This window comes from Ictalurus punctatus, chromosome 16 (assembly GCF_001660625.3).
Source record: "Ictalurus punctatus breed USDA103 chromosome 16, Coco_2.0, whole genome shotgun sequence".
NCBI lineage: Eukaryota > Metazoa > Chordata > Actinopteri > Siluriformes > Ictaluridae > Ictalurus > Ictalurus punctatus.
Genome location: NC_030431.2, coordinates 3,628,241 through 3,645,957, shown reverse-complemented (window position 1 = coordinate 3,645,957; position 17,717 = coordinate 3,628,241). Strand labels below are relative to the sequence as shown.

Below are 17,717 nucleotides of genomic sequence, written 5' to 3'. Positions count from 1 at the left end.
TCCTAGAGCAACTCTATCCTTTTTATATGCTTTTTATTTTTGTTTATGAGTACAATTGCTGATGTAACAAGTTCTTCAATTTTTTTGGTTTTTCAGAGACTTTAAATCATTTAACCAAACTCTGAGTTATCTTTTAAATTACTTTACAAATGAGAATGGGGTGCTCCGAAACAAGTTTTAGGAATGCATCTGTTTATGTAGGATGTTTTCTGTTTATTTCATGTGTGTGGCCATTTTTCTCATGACTTTGGAGTTTTTAGATGAGAACATCAAGACCATTTCATTGTCAATAAAGTTCTGATGACTTTTAATTACTTATTTGATTACTGACAACTTATTTTTTACACTTACAGGTCAAAGCCAATGACTCAGATCTGGGTCCAAATGGTGAAATCGAATACATCATCCATCAAGCCGGTGATCCAGTGCCAAAGCTGCTACAGATTGACCGTTCCACAGGCATCATATATGTTAAAGGCTCGTTGGATCGTGAGGAGATCAACAGCTTAAAATTTCATGTTATTGCACGGGACAGAGGTCCCTCACCTAAAAGCTCAACAACATATGTTTCTGTTGAAGTAACTGACCAGAATGACAATGCACCAGCTGTGGAGATCCGTGGTATTGGTCTTAGGACCCATAGCGATGGGGTGGCAAACATCTCAGAGGACATGCCAGTGGGCACTGCGGTGGCACTGGTGCAAGTGTCAGATAAGGATGAGGGAGAAAATGCTGTGGTGACCTGTGTGGTAGCAGGGGATGTTCCATTCCAGCTCCGACCAGCTGGCGATTCCTCTATTGATAACAAGAAGAAGTACTTTCTGCAGACCACCACACCTCTGGACTTTGAGCGAGTCAGGGACTACCGGGTGGAGATAGTAGCTGTGGACTCAGGCAACCCAGCTCTGTCCAGCACCAACTCCCTGAAAGTCCAAGTGACTGATATTAATGACAATTCTCCCATATTCTCACCCCCAGTGTTTGAGATAGAGTTTGCTGAAGAGAACCAGCCGGGGGAGAAGGTTCTCGATGTCATTGCCGTAGATGCAGACAGTGGCACCAACGCAGAACTCATCTATACCATTGTTGCAGACTCATCAACAAGGGGGCTCTTTGAGATTGACCCCAGCACAGGCGAAGTACGAGCAAGGAGCCCACTTGATCGTGAGCACAAAGAACGTTATGAGTTCCGTGTTACTGCATCTGACAAAGGTGTTCCAAGCCACAGGGGTACTGCTACTGTTGTGATCAAAGTACTGGATAGGAATGATAACGATCCCAAGTTTATGCTTAGTAGCTACAGCTTCTCTGTCTTGGAGAACATGCCACCACTGAGCCCAGTCGGCATGGTGACTGTATTAGATATGGATAAGGGAGAAAATTCCCAAGTGCAGCTCTCTGTCGAACCAGATGTCGGAAAGTTTGTAGTCCAGAATGGCACAGGAACAATCCTCTCAAGTATATCCTTTGACCGGGAGAAAGAAAGCAGCTACAGTTTCCGACTCAAAGCAGTAGATGGAGGAGAACCCCCTAGGTCATCTTATGTTGGTGTGACCATCAATGTACTTGATGAGAATGACAATGCACCTGTTGTCACCAAACCTTCCAATTCTTCTTTCAAACGTCTGTCTCCCCTGACTGCACCTGATAGTGTTGTCGAGGTGGTGGAGGCAGAAGACATAGACTACGGGTCCAATGCTGAGCTGGTCTATAGTATTGCTGGGGGGAACCCCCATGAGCTCTTCTATATATCACCCTCTGATGGCGAGATCAAACTAACCAAGGAACTGACTCGGAAACATGGAGGTCTGCATCGCTTGGTAGTTAAAGTGAGTGACAGGGGTAAGCCTTCTCGCCATGCCATTTCCTTGGTGCACATTTATGTCAATGAGACCATTTCCAATGTCAGCCTGGTGGAGGGTCTAGTGGGACATAGCTTATACACTCCACTGGACACAGACATTGCAGGTGACCCTGACTATGGTCTAGCTGTTCAGAGAAGCAACATCCTATATGGTAGTTTGGCTGGTGTGGCAGGAGTTGTCACTGTTATCATAGTGGTAGTCTTCATCAGACATCGCCTCCAGAGAGAAACCAAGAGCGGCTATCAAGCTGGCAAAAAGGAGACCAAGGACTTGTATGCACCCAAACAAGGACCAAAAAGCATTAAGGGTAAAAAAGGAAGAAAGGGAAAGCCTCCAAAATCACCCAAACCTCTTGGAGAAGATGAAGAGGTCAGTCTCCAAAAGAGTCTGAAGTTCAACATTGATGGGGTTAATGACAGCCCTAGGATCCACCTACCCTTGACCTACCCACCTGGCAGCCCTGACTTGGGCAGGCATTACCGTTCAAATTCACCGTTGCCCTCCATTCAGCTTCAGGCCCAGTCTCCATCTGCTTCCCAGAAGCATCAGGCTGTCCAGGAGCTCCCCGCCACCAATACCTTTGTGGGAACAGAACGAGATGACAACTCTACCGGCTCTGACCAGTACTCGGATTACAGCTACAAGACCAGTCAGCCAAAATACAGCACAAAATCTGTAAGTGTGTACAAATGTAATTGTCTGAAGATATTAATTAATCCTACCCATGAATTTACTTTGGTAGATTAGAAGACTGTGGTCACATGCTTTCGTAAGCTGCTAAATAATTGGCATGGTATTTATTTCCCTGTTTTTTTTTTTTTTAGGTACGTCACACAATCAGAGCTATAATGCTAGAATAATACATTTAACCGTCAGGTTTTGTCGCACAGGGGAATAGAGGAGCAGCAGTGCTCTAAAAATAGCTTTTAGGTACTGCTCAGTTGGTGGTAAACTGTCATATACAAACGACAGTTTGCTTTAGTTGTTTATTTAAAATATCAGATAAACTGATATAAACTGAGATAAATTGGCTAGTTGAATTTGACGGAGACACAACCCCAAACAGGCAATAAGAAAAACTGGATATATAATGCTGCAGTTATTCCACATGCAGCATACCGTAATACATTTTGTAATAATATAATCCTTTAGAAAACCACATTTGGACTAGATAGTATTTTCCTTTCATAATAGGCTTAGTTTTTCTCTTTTCTCTTTCTTATCTTTCATAGATAGGATGTGCAGTGTGCATATCTGTCAGCCTTCCCGCTTTACCCACAGGGTCAGTAATTTGACTGGTACATATTTGACCTTCTGCTACTAAGTCCATGAACGAGTTCTCCACACTTTTTGCTGAATGATGCCAACCCAACACCCTAATTTTTTTTAGGCAGGCGAACAACTTTTAAGTTATTGAAGCAGAATGATGTGTGTGTGTGTGTGTGTGTGTGTGTGTGTGTGTGTGTGTGTGTTGGGGGGGGTGGCAGGAGGGGGGTGGTTGGGGTTCCATTAAGCGCTATCAGGTAAAGCTTTTTCTCCTGAGTGTTGTTGATGGTTAATAGGCAGGGGATATGCACGAGACACGGTTTGAGGATGCGTAGGCTCTGGCTTCATCAGTACCAGCCCGCTGGTTGGTAATACCAGCAGATGCTAGCTGACAGTCGGGGTGAGTGCAGGCCCTATGGACTTACTGACTGGAGAGAAGAGTGACCCAGAGCAGCACCGGCTCTGTGACGGACAGCATATGGCATGGAAGTGACAATAGATTCCAGCAGTGCCTACCATGCGTGCCTGCCACTGAGTCTAAAATCGCTTGCGTGCTTGCACATCAGTAAAGAGTACTGACTGGCCTGTATCCTGTATTCACCTAAACATCTGATTATTACCCTGAGATATGTCTGAATCCATAGCAGAGCTGAGTGACAAAAACAGGGACAGATGTTAACTCACGTGACATCTCTCAGCAGATGTGAACTCACGTGAGGGTTCTCTCCCCACATCAGGTTGAACAGATTGACCAAAATAAATATTAAAACCGGAGTGACAGCTGTAGAGAAACGGGGTTTGGCAGAACCAACGGTAATACACTTGACAATGTGTCATTGTGAGGTGCGAAGATGTGCTCAGGTGTTAGTGTCTGGTGAGGCACGCTCCCTTGGTCTCAGCGGTGAAGAATGTAAACATAGCAGCCTTGTTTGCTGTGTATCACCAGCGAGGGCAGACCGTGGCAGCTGGCTGCTGGCTTCACTACCCGCCATCCTGCTTCTTAAACCATTATTAAAAGGAGTTTGTTTGTCACGGAAGGTTTATCCAAAGGTGCAAAAACAACAACAACAACACTGAACGGTCAGTTCACACAGGCGTGGGTCTGACTTTGTGAAGAGGCATTTGTTTGCAAGACTGAGTATGTGTGTGTGTTTGTGTGTCAGTGTCTGACAGATCAAGGGTTGTTCCTTTTCTATCCACTTTAAAAATGTCTTGGTTTTTGTGAAGGTTGCTGACGAGAACACTTGCACATCTGGAAGGGTTGCTGCCATTTTTTTTTCCCACACAGCATGTAACATACAGTAGTATGACTCATATATCAGTACAGGTTCCACAGCCCACTTTTCCCACCATATATTTTACCATATACATATGTTTCAGGAAAATTTGAAAACATGCACGTTCCCAAGTTAAACCCAAGAGTCTTTTATTGAACCTACTATAGAAAAATGAATAAGCAGACTAAGGAAGAAAGTGAAGAAATAGTTTTGGTCAGTTCTGTTTAAACACTCTATTACATGATACGACATGTAAGATACGTTTCTGTATTTTTAAAGATGCCTTCCTCCTTTTATTCAGGATAGTCTGGGACAGTTGCCAAGTTTCCATCCACTTTTTGCGCCTTTCTGTTATCGACAAAGTGAAAGTGCGTAAAAAAAAAAAGTTTGCGATATTTGCCGTCTCCCGCCTGTTTCCATCCAGTTGGCCTTTTACCGATAATGTAGTGTGCGTGATGATGTGATCCTTTAAAAAATTGTCGCATACGTCACGGTGTATCGCAAAAGAAATCTGCCCTTGAGCCGTTTCCATACATAATTTGTATATATCCGTGTACCTTTTGTGTTCCGCACGTCCTCGAGTCTTTGTAAAATGGGGAACGTATTGAGACAATTAAATGAAATTGATCTGCTCACTTTCATTTTAATTTCAGAAATAATTGCAGTTGTACGAAATATCAGAGGACGAGGTGAGAAAGGAGCAGCTGCTCGCCTTATAGGGCTCCAAGCATGCTGAAGCCCATGGGCATAGCCGCAGTGGCTCATCAGGAGAATCGGGAGAATTCCCGGTGGGCCGCTCATAAGTTGGGCTCATAAAATAAGCATTACATTATTGCATGACTGATAACTAAAGTAAAGATTACACTACATTGGAATTTAAAGCAGCGCATCAGTTAGTTATACATTTAAAAGGCCGTTTTCTCACGTCATTTGGCTCAGCACACGTACGCTCTTTCTCTCTCTGTCTTACACACTCACAGACACACACGTGCGCGCACTCAGGTCATTACCGTGGAGATATAAACATGCCGTGGTGCGAGCTGCCAAAAAAAAGTATATTTCTTACTGAAATACTTCATATTTCTTTGAATGCAAACAAGCATTTTTTTTCATAATGTCACAGTTGGACTTTTTGTAGCAGAAAATGTTAATATTTTTGTTAGCAGAAAACAATACTCAGTAGCCTGTGTTATTTGTTATTTATCTTAAATTAATTTATCTATAAACATGTCAGTAATTTAAAAAAAAAGGCTGGTCTGTGGGCATTAAACTCGCGAGCTGAAAGTGGGTCCAATTCCGGCCCTGCCCATGGCGGAGGTAGTGCTGCGCCCATCGCAGGTTGCCACGGAACACCGGTTCCGACCAGAACGTGGATTGCTTAAGCTGCCATCCTGCTCCGAGTACAGTGTAGTGGGGGAAGGTTTCGGGGTTAGTAATACGACTGTCCATCGATGTGTATATGCTGTGTGCACAGCTATTAAGGAAAAACGAATGTGGCGTTATATCAGGCTGCTGAATGTGGTGGAGGCCACTGACATCCATTACCCTAATTCCTTGGCACATCTTGTATCACAGGTTTGGAGTGCGCTGGATGGCTCACATATCCCTACTCTTCCCCCGACTAATGGATAAATTCGGTCATGTGACTTTTTTTTGTTGTTGCGCGAATGCCATTTTTTCTCGACAAAAACTGTTTCCAAGCTATTCTACATAGCGTTTATGTGATAAAGTTAAACGGAAAAAGATTGCGTCGACACGTGTGAAGTTTTATCGATAATTTGCGCTAAACCTTTTATCGCGAAAAACCCTCGGATGGAAACGTGGCTATTGTCTCACAAAGATTGATTAAGGGAAAGACTTTTCCAGTTATTTTAACGTGGGCATGATGAGAGCTTGTGAAGCCATAAATCTGTGCTTAAATTAAATCCACACAATTAAAATCCCTTATTACACATAGATAGCATAGCGTTGTCCCCATGATGTGCTGCGCTTCATCTCTCCACAACTTCAGACTCGACTGGTTCCACAGGATTGGGAAGCAGGGATGCAGGAGGGATTTTGGGGCAGGCTTTAATTAATGGAACACATCGCTTAACCTTCTTCACCCAGCGTGAACTCCAGCAGCTAGAGTGCCAGGAGATTACTCCCCAAACCTCCTCTGTCAGCCTGCTGTGACCATCCAGTGCTGCTCCACAGGAGGAAAGTAAGCAAAGGCAACTAATAATTTTTCCCTTATATTTTCTGCAGCTAAAAAAAAAATTTCATGAATCCAAGTCATGCTACACACAGCTTCTATGCTTTTGTCCTTTCTATTTCAATATCTACCACTTGTGCCTCATATGAACAATCTATGGCATGTGAGGCTGTAAGATTGGAAGATCTGTCGTCAAAAGGTTATGAGTTTCCAGAGAGTATTCTTCTTTTCACCCCTCACTGTCTTGCTCTGTTTGAGCTATTCTGTCTGTGTTTCTCATGAGTAAATCATTTCCACCATATTGGGAGATGAGCCTGCCTGGAATTGAGTAGCAGCCTGGTCACAGAGGAAAGAAGCTAAAGCCATAAAATATACTACAATGTTCTCTGACCCGCTCCTGCTTACTCTCTTCCCCACACAGCTTTGGCTTTGTGCAGGCAGCCTTTAGACCTGTCAGAAATCCCCCCATTTTTGAGCATCTGTTCTCCCTGGCTCCAGCTGGCGGTTATCCATAACAGAATACACTTGTAAACCCCTCAAACCCGGTATCCACCTTTTCAAATTCCGCTCCCTGGTGGATCCCATCCCATAATGCCCTCAGCCTGCTGCTCATTAGAGCACAATACCTGCATCCCTTGCTCACGGAGGGGGTGGGATGGGGGGGTTCAATCCACCATAAGATCCACAGGTCTCCCAGGCACAGACAGGGAGACATCAAGACCGTCTGTTGCCTGCAGGGAAGACGTAAGCAAGCAATTATAAACAAATAAGTTTTGAATAAATTACAACCGAGACATTTAACAACACTTGGGGAAATTAAGCCACTAATGAATAATTCCATTGTTAGGTGCACAAACATGCAGCACCTTCTATGAGTGATCTTGTCAACATGGCGAGGGCTAATAAGGTGAGAAAATGGAATAGCTTATTATGCGTTGGTGTTTGCCGAGGACCTCTCTGCACTGTCTCCTAGGGAAGGTCTAGTCTCTGCAGGTACTTACCAATCGACTGGTCCAGGCTGACACTTTGAAATCGATTGCCCTGGACAAGTGCTCAGGGATTTAGTGCACTGGACAGACATATTCCAAATGAGTGATCTTGTCCAGAGCGTTTTTGGAGATAAGACAGTAGAACCACTCAAGGCAGAACCTGTCGATTTCTCTTAGCACTGTTTTATATGAATCAACTTGCTCTCTGGCGTGTGTCCAACTCAGTACATTCAGATGGTGGTCTTGCCAGAACGTTTCATAAGATCACACCAGTGTGATGGGGTCTCTACTGGAAACGAAGAGGGCAAAAGGCTGGTTTTCGGTCTAGGCTAATCGATTTTCACGATCCTGTCAAGCACACTGAGAATGCCTATCCGAACTTTCACAATGCTATTGGATAATCTTCCTCTCCGGAGCATCTCTTTCTGAAACTTGAGTGTTGGAAATGGTTTGAGCAAAACCTCCTGCTTTTGCTGTGGCCCCTGTGAGCAAGGTGGAGATTTTGATCTAACATCCCCGTTATTACGTGTTAAGAGAGATTACAGCTCCTGCTGAGGAAATACTTAAAGGGCAGAACAGGCCTGCTCTGAAGAAAAAGGATGTGAGTCCTGATGTTGTCGTAGAGATCGGTGGAACAATACGCAGCGGCAGTATGCAGATGTGAGACTAATGGCGACGTAGGCACAGATGAGAATGACAATAATAACAGTGATTATGTTAATATCCAACGGCTCACAGTCAGCTTCATTTCTTCCTCACTATATTTCTTCATGCAACCCAAGAAGCCTGATTTGTGTAAACTTTGCTTTAGATGGATTATTTTTTGCTTATCGTTATCGGCCCAGGATTTCAATATCATCACTGTTCCAAAGATCTAAAATCTCTCATCATATCAAATTACCATCTTACAGAGTGCAGGAGGGGCAGGTAATAATCCCAGATAAGTGGAATCGTCAGTGGTGAATTAGCTTTCATCAGGCACTGCAGTATGGTATCTAATTCCGTGAGCCATTCACAATTTTGCGTAAAAAAAATAAAAATAAACACGATACTAACTTTCAGGTGAAGCTTTGAGGACACTCAGCTCCCTGATGGTGTTGTTTAGCTCAGATGTTTTATCACCACACATGCCACGCTCCTTACCTTCCACCAGCCAGATTAGTGCTTTTATCAATAAGCAGCTTACTGCCAAAGGAGGCTTCAATAATGCGCTACGCTATTTCCTTTCCTTCACCTGGACGTGACTTTTTTTTTTGTCTCTCTGTGTTGTCTGTCTGTTCACTGTGCACTATCTACCTCCTCCTTCCTCTCCGTGTCTCTTCCTCTGGCATGTACTGTCTGTTGTACTCTACAAATACATCCCTGTAGTGTTTGTGAACACAAAAATTAAACAGCCTATCTTCTCAGTGTGAAAGAAGATCAACTTTGCATGATGTAAGTGCCCCGTCATCGCACTTGCATGTTAACTGGTATGATAAGCTTTTATTCATTCCGTTTGTTGCCATGGTGAGCAAGAACAGTAAGTTTTTCTTCTAGCCGTTGTTACATTTCATAACATTTATTAAAAAATGAAAACGTAATGAATAAAGCAAACAACCGATCTCTTCCAGTCTGACTTTTGCCTTTAGCTTGATTTGTTTTCACTTCCCTATAATGACTACAAGACTTGATGGACGGCTTGCTTCTTGGTTTTTCGCAGAACCTTTGTCATTTGGAGAGTAATAAATGCCAGATATTCTAGGTCTTCACAATGCTGTCAGACAAGACATGTCTTTCAGGAAGACAAGTCTGTTTCTCACACGTATGCTCGTGATGAGGTTTTAACTGCAGGTCAGGTGCAAGAGAGTGAAAGAAAGCCAGGCAACAAAGATCCCTCGGGCATCTCACCCCATTAGAGCAGCAGAGAGCTGCACACAAAAAGCTCCATTAGGGAAGTATACAATCACACGGACACCTCTAAGGCCATGCACTGAGGGCGGTGTGCCGTTACACATACAATCCCAGTTCATTATTCAAATTCTTCATTCATAAATAATGCAGATTACAAGCTACTAAGGGAAAACACTGCATGTCGTGCATGCAATATTTGGATCTAGATTAGCCTTAGGGCTGAATCTGCAATTTAGCATTGTATTAAAGGCATTATGTGAGCAGGGTGTTTTATTAGCTGTTAATATAATTGCATGTTAGTGCATTGTATGTGTTAGATTTGTAAATGTCATCGACTACTGAACAGGACATGGGGTTTCCATCCAAGTTATGCAAAAAATTTATATACCCCCCCCCCCCCCACTCGTTGATCCAATGTGCTATATATATATATATATATATATATATATATATATATATATATATATATATATATATATATATATATATTAAACCATTTACCATTTATTAGTAATTCAATCACACATCACAACCCCAGGAACCAAATAAACAAGAAAGCAAAAGAGAAATCGATCTTTGAAAAAGCCCTCTTCAGAGGCCTGTCAATCACCCGTTTGTCTGCCCAGAGTCTGTCTCACCAGCATTGAAATGTCAACCCATGGACTCCACCGACGACTTCACCAAAGGAGGTTTCCAGACGAAATGCAAACTAGCACCATCTCCAAGGGAGCTGACTTCTTGGATTAAAGCTCTTCCAGCAAAATACTGATTACTGTCTATGTTTAAACAGTTTAAACTGCATATTAGAAGGGCGGTCAGAGTTACAGGCAGAGATGTTAAATATCGAATGCTGCAAATGATTCCAGTCTCTGACGTACATGATAACATTAATTTCCACATGTCCCACTTGGGAGAATAATCCACTTACCAAAACCCTAACAAAGAAAAACACAGAGAAGTGCTTGTGAAGTGTGCTGTTGCATAATTCTCTCTCCATGGCCGCCCGTGCTGGCTGACATGAGGAATGATCATTATTTCTCTCTGTTCATCCTACTGGGGGTTCAGGATATTAGAATATTTCATGAATATTGAACCTTTTCTTGCTCTTGGATAGCTGCAGGAAGATGTTCTGTGCTGTTTCATACTGGCGCTTAATTGCACAAGTCTTTAAAAAAGGGTTGAAAGCCCTCTCACAATGTGAAATGTTCTGAAGTGTCAGCTTGCATTCATCAAAAGTCAGGGATGTGGAGTTCAAGGCAGTCAAGGACTAGGGATGAAATGGAGATGCAGCTTTTGAATGAGTTTAGACAAAAATGGCTAATGGAATCAGGACATAGAAGTGTTTAGCTCTAAAGCCCTATTTGGACTGTATTAATTTTGCACACAGAGGTGGAGTAATATATTTATTACCGGAATAGCGCTGGGATTTTCGACTTGTTTGAATCTGTCAGTAATTTTTTTACAAACATCTGGAAAGCGTACGACATATTGTACCTTCAGAAAAGTACAAGTTATATAAAAGTTTTTACTTTTTTTTTTTTTTTTTTTAAGTAAGGAGCCAGTACTAGATGTATTCTTCTCTGTTGTCCACCAGTTATTGGCCAAGTTTCAAAAGACAAACACCAAAATATAGAAATATATTTTGATACATTGGATGTACTGGTATCCTAGCATAGGTATAGGCTACATACGTGTAGCTTACACTTCTGACACGCTCCCTAGGACAAGCACTTAATATTGCATGAGTATCAGAAGTTACGTATTATGCATGGAGGAAAGCATACCTCATGCAAATTATACAATTACAAATTATACAATTACATAATGAGTGTAACTTATGTTGAGATTGCTTATCCCATGGGAATCTGACATAATCATTGCAGAAGTTGTTTGGTAACATTACTTAACATACATTTCTGTAAATAGTACTTAAGACAAAGTTTTAACTATGAAGTATGCCAATCTTGGGGCGTGGGACAACAATAACATTTTGTATATGCAACTTTATATTTGTGTGTGTGTGTGTGTGTGTGTGTGGGTATAAAATTCGATGTGGGGGATATTCCTTCCAACATTGATTCCGGAACCTTCCTCCCACCATATGTTAAAATAATCTCTGGTGTTGGATGACATGGATGAACTTGATCCACGGTCGATTCTTTCCACCATGTTGGAATACCTCATCTGACAGGCAACAGTGAGTGAGAGAGAGAGAGAAAAAGAGAGAGAGATCAACCCAAATATCCATTCATTTCTCTGAGTTCTGGATGCTGTGAGTAGTTTGACCAAAGAACATTCAAAGATGATTCAGTGTCAACGTCATGCTTCAACAAAGAAGAGTGGTGGACAAAGCCCCAGTGATAATTGTCTGTCTAAAAGCACTTGTCTGGACGATAAAATCCAATTAAAGTGCATTAAAACAAGGAAGGAGATTGAATAAATAGCAGGAGAAGCAATGGGAGAGGATAAGGACATGGAGGCCGTCATGTTCTCATATGCTTGAATTGAATTTGAATTAACTGACACTTAGTTTGATTCTTGAATCCATGTCTCAGTTCTCGTGAACATAATCAACACTGCTGCCTCCATGACTACACCAGCAATCTGCTGTCTTTACGATTACATGGCTGATTCCACCCTTGTAACTCTCAAAGGTTTTCAGAATTATTTTAGAACGTTGAATCCAAGAAAACATGCATATACACCGATCAGCCATAACATTAAAACCACCGGCTTAATGTTGTGTAGGTCCGCTTTGCGCCACCAAAACAGCTCCGACCCGTCGAGGCATGGACTCCACAAGACCTCTGAACTCTGCTGTGGTATCTGGCACCAAGAGGTTAGCAGCAGATCCTTTAAGTCCTTTAAGTTGCAAGGTGGGGCCTCCGTGGATCGGACTTTGTCCCATAGATGCTCGATTGGATTGAGATCTGTGGAATTTGAAGGCCAAGTCAACTCTTTGTCATGTTCCTCGAATTGTTCCTGTACAATTTTTGCAGTGAGGTCGGGCACATCCTGCTGAAATAGCACCAGTGACATTAGGGAATACCGTTGCCATAAACGGGTGTACTTAGTCTGCAACAATGTTTAGGTCGGTGGTAGGTGTCAAAGTAGAATCCACATGAATGCCAGGACCCAAGATTTCCCAGTAGAACATTTCCCAGAGCATCACACTGCCTCCATTGGCTCGCCTTTTTCCCATAGTGCATCCTGGTGCCATCTCTTCCCCAGTTAAGCGACGCCGTCTACATGATGTAAAAGAAAACTTGATTCATCAGGCCAGGCCTCCTTCTTACATTGCTCAGTGGTCCAGTTCTGATGCTCTGATGCTTCTGTCAGTGGTTTTAATGGTATGACTGATCAATATACATAATGCTTTCTTCTTCACATGAACTTCATGAAATTCAAATGCTGCTGTTTCCTGTTGAGCATGGGACTTGAGAGATAAATGGATTACACATTAATGCAAAAGTAATAACATTTTTGAAGTATTTAAATGAATTACTTTACATTACAAGGTAAAGTGTAGTTAGAGTGACTGTAGTAAGCTGGGACCTTTTTATTCATTTCCTATATTATTTACACGCACATAGTTGATTTATTTATAGTTCATTTATTAAGGACACTTTACATGTGTTTAAAATGTCCATTACCTTTATTTTACTTATGTGCATATTTACAAATATTTTATCAGTGGGACAAAGATATTACCCCAACTGGTATCAAATAGATAAATAATTGGTAAAAATTATACGTCATGCCATGTGTATGGAGCTAATAGTGTTGCGAGCAGATGCCCTTTTCCAGATTCACTTACCTGGCCTGCAGTTTACTCATTATCCATTATGTGGTTGGATACCCAGAAGAATTCAGGTTAATTATCTAGCTGAAGGAAATGCAGTGCTGTCCCCAGTCAGGGTTGAACCTGTGACCTCAGGCCTACCTGCTGCCTCCCTCAGGACCTGTAAAATGAATCAGAGCGAGATGGAAAGTGTGCGAGCGAAAGAGAGTTATCGCAAGAGCCTGAGAGAGCAAGAAAAAAAGAGAGAATGTGTGAGTCAGAGAGAGACTGTGAGAGTATGTTTACAGCAGGAGATATACTCCGCTATGCACTGTGCACTCAGAGCTCAGGCTGGACTCTGGGCCAATAAACAAGCTTGTGCAGTTTTGCAACGTCAGCGTCCGGACACCTCCGTACGCGCCAACATCCTGCGTGCTGGACAGAGAAAACGAGAAAGACAAAATGATTTATTTATTTTATTTCCTATCTCGCCACTGTCACAGCGGAAAATTCCAGATGCACTGTGTACCTGTCATCCCGTTGTCATTTTGGACTCAGACAAACGAAATCGTTTACTTTTAGAAAGTTGGGCTGAAAGCAATGAATAAACACGACATTCGCACAGCAGTAACTTCAGTCAGCATGCTGAACAAGACGTGCAGCTGCATATTACAGTTGAAGGACGGCTTCCTGTGCTCTCTGTACGAAACGTATGCATTTTTCTGCACTGCCCTCTGGGGGGGCTTCACAGGCCGCGCTAGTTATGAGCAAACAGTGAACCAATTTGACAGTGACAAATGAACTGTTCCGGCGCTCCTCCAACCGCCAATGCCCATCCCTCATCCACCTGCACTTCTCCGCTGTCCTCATCTCCTCTCCTGCTATGTCTCGTTGCCCACACTCATATTTCTCCCGTCCACAAGTTTTGCATTTCTCTCGGCTCAGCGTGTCCGGGAGTGGAGGAACCCAGGGCGGGGTCTCGATCCCCGCCTTCCAGGCGTGCAAGACATTTATTTCAGAAATTAAGCCGGCGCTCCCTTGCTCTCGAGTTCGCCTGAGTTCCAAACTTGAAATGCTTTATCTATCTGCATGCATGGCGATCGCCTAGGGGGCCATCAGAACTGCTATTATTTTTCAATCTACTGGTTACAGTCCAGTGACTGTGAAGCAGGGGGAAATGACTGTTTTTGGAGGGTCGATGACAGCGACGGAGGAAAGGGGGTGGGGGAAGGGGGGTTTTGTTTTTTTTTTTTATTTCTGTTTGAGTGTGATTACTGGTGGGTTTTAATGATCATCCTGTTCCTGTAATAGACTTTCTTTGCTTGAGTGTTGAAATGAAATGCCAGACTGTGAAGACAATTAATTGCTTGGCTACCTCTGTTTCTGCTTTCACTCTCCCGCTCTTTCTCGCTCTCACTCCATCTCGCTATCTGTCTTTCTCTCTTTCCATCTCTCTGCAAGTCTCCCCCATCACCCCCACCCGCCTTTTTTTTTCTGACGCCTGGCCCTGCAGACTGATAAGGGAGGTGAGCAGCAGACTTGCCCTGCTGCTCAGTGAGCCTGTCTATCTTCCTCTCTCCACTCTCACAACGGTTATGCTAATGCCATGTCCCCACTCTGTCAAATCCTCTCCACCACCTCACACTCATAGACGTACACCAAGCTTCTCTGTGCACCTTAGGTCCACAGTGACCGGCGCAACAATACTACAGTAGTAACGATCCAATGCCCAATATCAAAGCATATAATACAACAGTATTACCCGATAGACCAATTAATGTTGAATTGCTTCTTACATCACAGAGAATCGAAAATAATATCGATTGTTTTCCCTGGGGAGGACAGAAAGCAATCAGTAATACCTTAATGTAATCCGAAGTGTAATCAGAGAGCCCTTGGATGTAGACTGTTTAGTTCTTATGAAAGAATTCCCAGCGTGGGGTGTGTGCTTTAATGCCCAAATGAGCGCTTGTGTTTTTAAATATTTGTAACATTTTCAGAAAATCTACAATGTAGTTTATAGTATTCTATATGCTCTTAATACTTTACTCTTAGGGGGGGAAAAAAGAAAGAACTGCGCTTTTCTTTTCACCTTTTCACCCTACCTCAAGGAGAAGAACCCTTGAGAGGAACCAGGCACAAATAATATCTTTAACAAGTGAAAATAGCTTGAGTACAGGCAAATCTAATATTTCTTCTTTTGAGATTCTTATAAATCAAGATGCTTTTACAGATTTCAAGCTTCTACTGGTAGATAATGTTGCTTCTTTCTAAACCTAAATGCTTGAAAAACCTAGAAATAGGTTTAATAATCATATATAGGTTTTTTTTTTTGTAATTTTATAACAGGAAACACTAGATACATTTGTCAATATTCAAGATGCACTACCAAGAGCAAAACAGGACCAAGGCCCAGGTACCATATATGATCCTCTGAGAATAATTCTGTTCAACTAATCGGTTTAGCAGCAGGTGGAATAGCTTCCCGCTCCCATGATGATCAGATATGGTTATACATTGTGGTAATACTGCAGATTCTCAGAGATGAAGGCGTGGACATGGGTGTTGTGTAGTCCTTTGCCTGATGATGTTTTTGGAAACTTGCAAATAATACATTGTACACTCGAGTCAAGTCTGAAGGGTAAAACCGGGTGGTGAAACAGCACATAATTGTTGGGTTGGAGAACAGAGTCTTGTTTCCGATTTCCGGCTGCGAATTTCAGGCTAGAGAAAGCAAGCATGAATTTCCAGAACCACCAAAATAGAAAAACATTTGCATTAATCATCATATTATTTCACACGTTTTGGTAATGTCCCTGTTAGCAGTGATGACAGTTTCTAATGGCTCATCTACATTTTCGAAAAACAGGGTATTAAACTGTACAGTTCCACGGATTTGTTGTTTGTATCTTTTCGGTATATCTGTTACCTAGAAATGTTGTGCGAAACCTTACTCTATAAACTTATTACAGGCCACAGACAATATATAAATGTATTCCATATATTCCATATATATAAATATATATAAATATATATATACACACACACACATGCACATTTTTACAAAAGCCAAGTTTTGTGTCTTCCCTTTTTGAATTAATAGACCTAAAAAAATAGAAAGCAAAATGTACACTATACTATATGGCCAAAAAATTGTAGACACCTGACCATCACACCCATATGTGTGGTGTGTAATTTAGCCAGGTTAGGGTTAGGGTACCAAATTTGGAAGCGTACAATTGTATGTCTTCCATGCTGTAGCATTACAATTTCCCGTCACTTTGCCCATAGCCACACTCCAAAATCTGGTGGAAAGCCTTCCCAGGACAGTGGAGGTTATTATAACAGCAAAGTGTGGACTAAATCTTGATTGGGATGTTCAACAGGCACATTCCTGTAATGGGTGTGATGATCATGTGTTCACAAACGTTTGGCTATATAGTGTATTTATTTATTCATTGTTTCCTTTTTTTTCTGCTTCTCATGTCACAGCAAAACGATTTACATAAATTGAAGGCTTTTGCCCAGAGACATATTGCTTCTGATTAGCATCCATATAAAATGTCAACTAGGATTTGACAAGTATTATATGAAGCAGACAAACCCCCACTGGAGATTTCTCAAGCGCCAAAACACTGTATGCTATTGTTCACTTGTGAGAGACGTGCTGTTCTGAGCGACCCGTGTCGTTGTCTGATAAAGTTAATTACTAGCTAGAAAGCCGACACTGGAGCTTTGGCCATTTAGGCCTGACGAAGTGCATCTGCTTCAGGATGCATCAGGATTTAAAAATTCTTAGCATCTTTTTCATTACAAACTAGCATATGCGCATAAACTAGCATACATTATACATATGAAGACTGTATGAACTACGTGTCTTGTGTTCTGGCATCACTGCATCATCACTGCTGCGGGACACCGAGCACATCTGCATGACTTGTGGGCTGTATTTCACTAGGCCTATAACCGTACAGCTGGGATTCCTCCGGGGCGTATGCTGGGCCCGTCCTGATTTTTTTGTCATCACCATGGCAGCTCAGCTGAGCTCTGAATTGATAAACTGCTCTCGTCCCGTATTCTACTATTGCCATAGCAGCACAGCTGGGGATCAGATCAGCCGTCTCTGCGTTGCGAGTTGCCATGGCAGCACAAGAGTCACATGTGAGGGCTACAGTGCCCCACATGGGCACTACCCGCGCAGCACAGCTTGATCTACCCTGAGTCTTAAAGCACTCAGGCTAAAATCAGCTATGATTTGGAGCCTCAAAGCCAAACACAGTGCATGGAATGATATCAAGCTTCCGGTCTTAATCTGGCCTTGTTTTGAAGAAGCACTCTCTGGGGAAGAATAAAAAGAAGTTAAAAAATGTGAGTTAAAAAAAAAAAAAAAATCCCCCTATTGACTGCTCTTTTTATTTTTACTTGCACAACAAAACATGGAAATATTTGCCCCGG

At 42.3% G+C, this 17,717-nt stretch overlaps 1 protein-coding gene across 2 annotated transcripts in view; it reads left to right on the top strand.

Annotated features, from left to right (window-relative positions):
* Positions 1–17,717, top strand: part of pcdh1a (protocadherin 1a) — a 73,317-nt gene that overhangs the window by 8,368 nt on the left and 47,232 nt on the right. For both annotated transcript variants that reach the window (XM_017488294.3, XM_053687019.1), the window contains exon 3: positions 354–2,540. In XM_017488294.3, the coding sequence (XP_017343783.1) occupies positions 354–2,540 (2,187 nt within the window). The remainder of the gene's footprint in view (positions 1–353; positions 2,541–17,717) is intronic.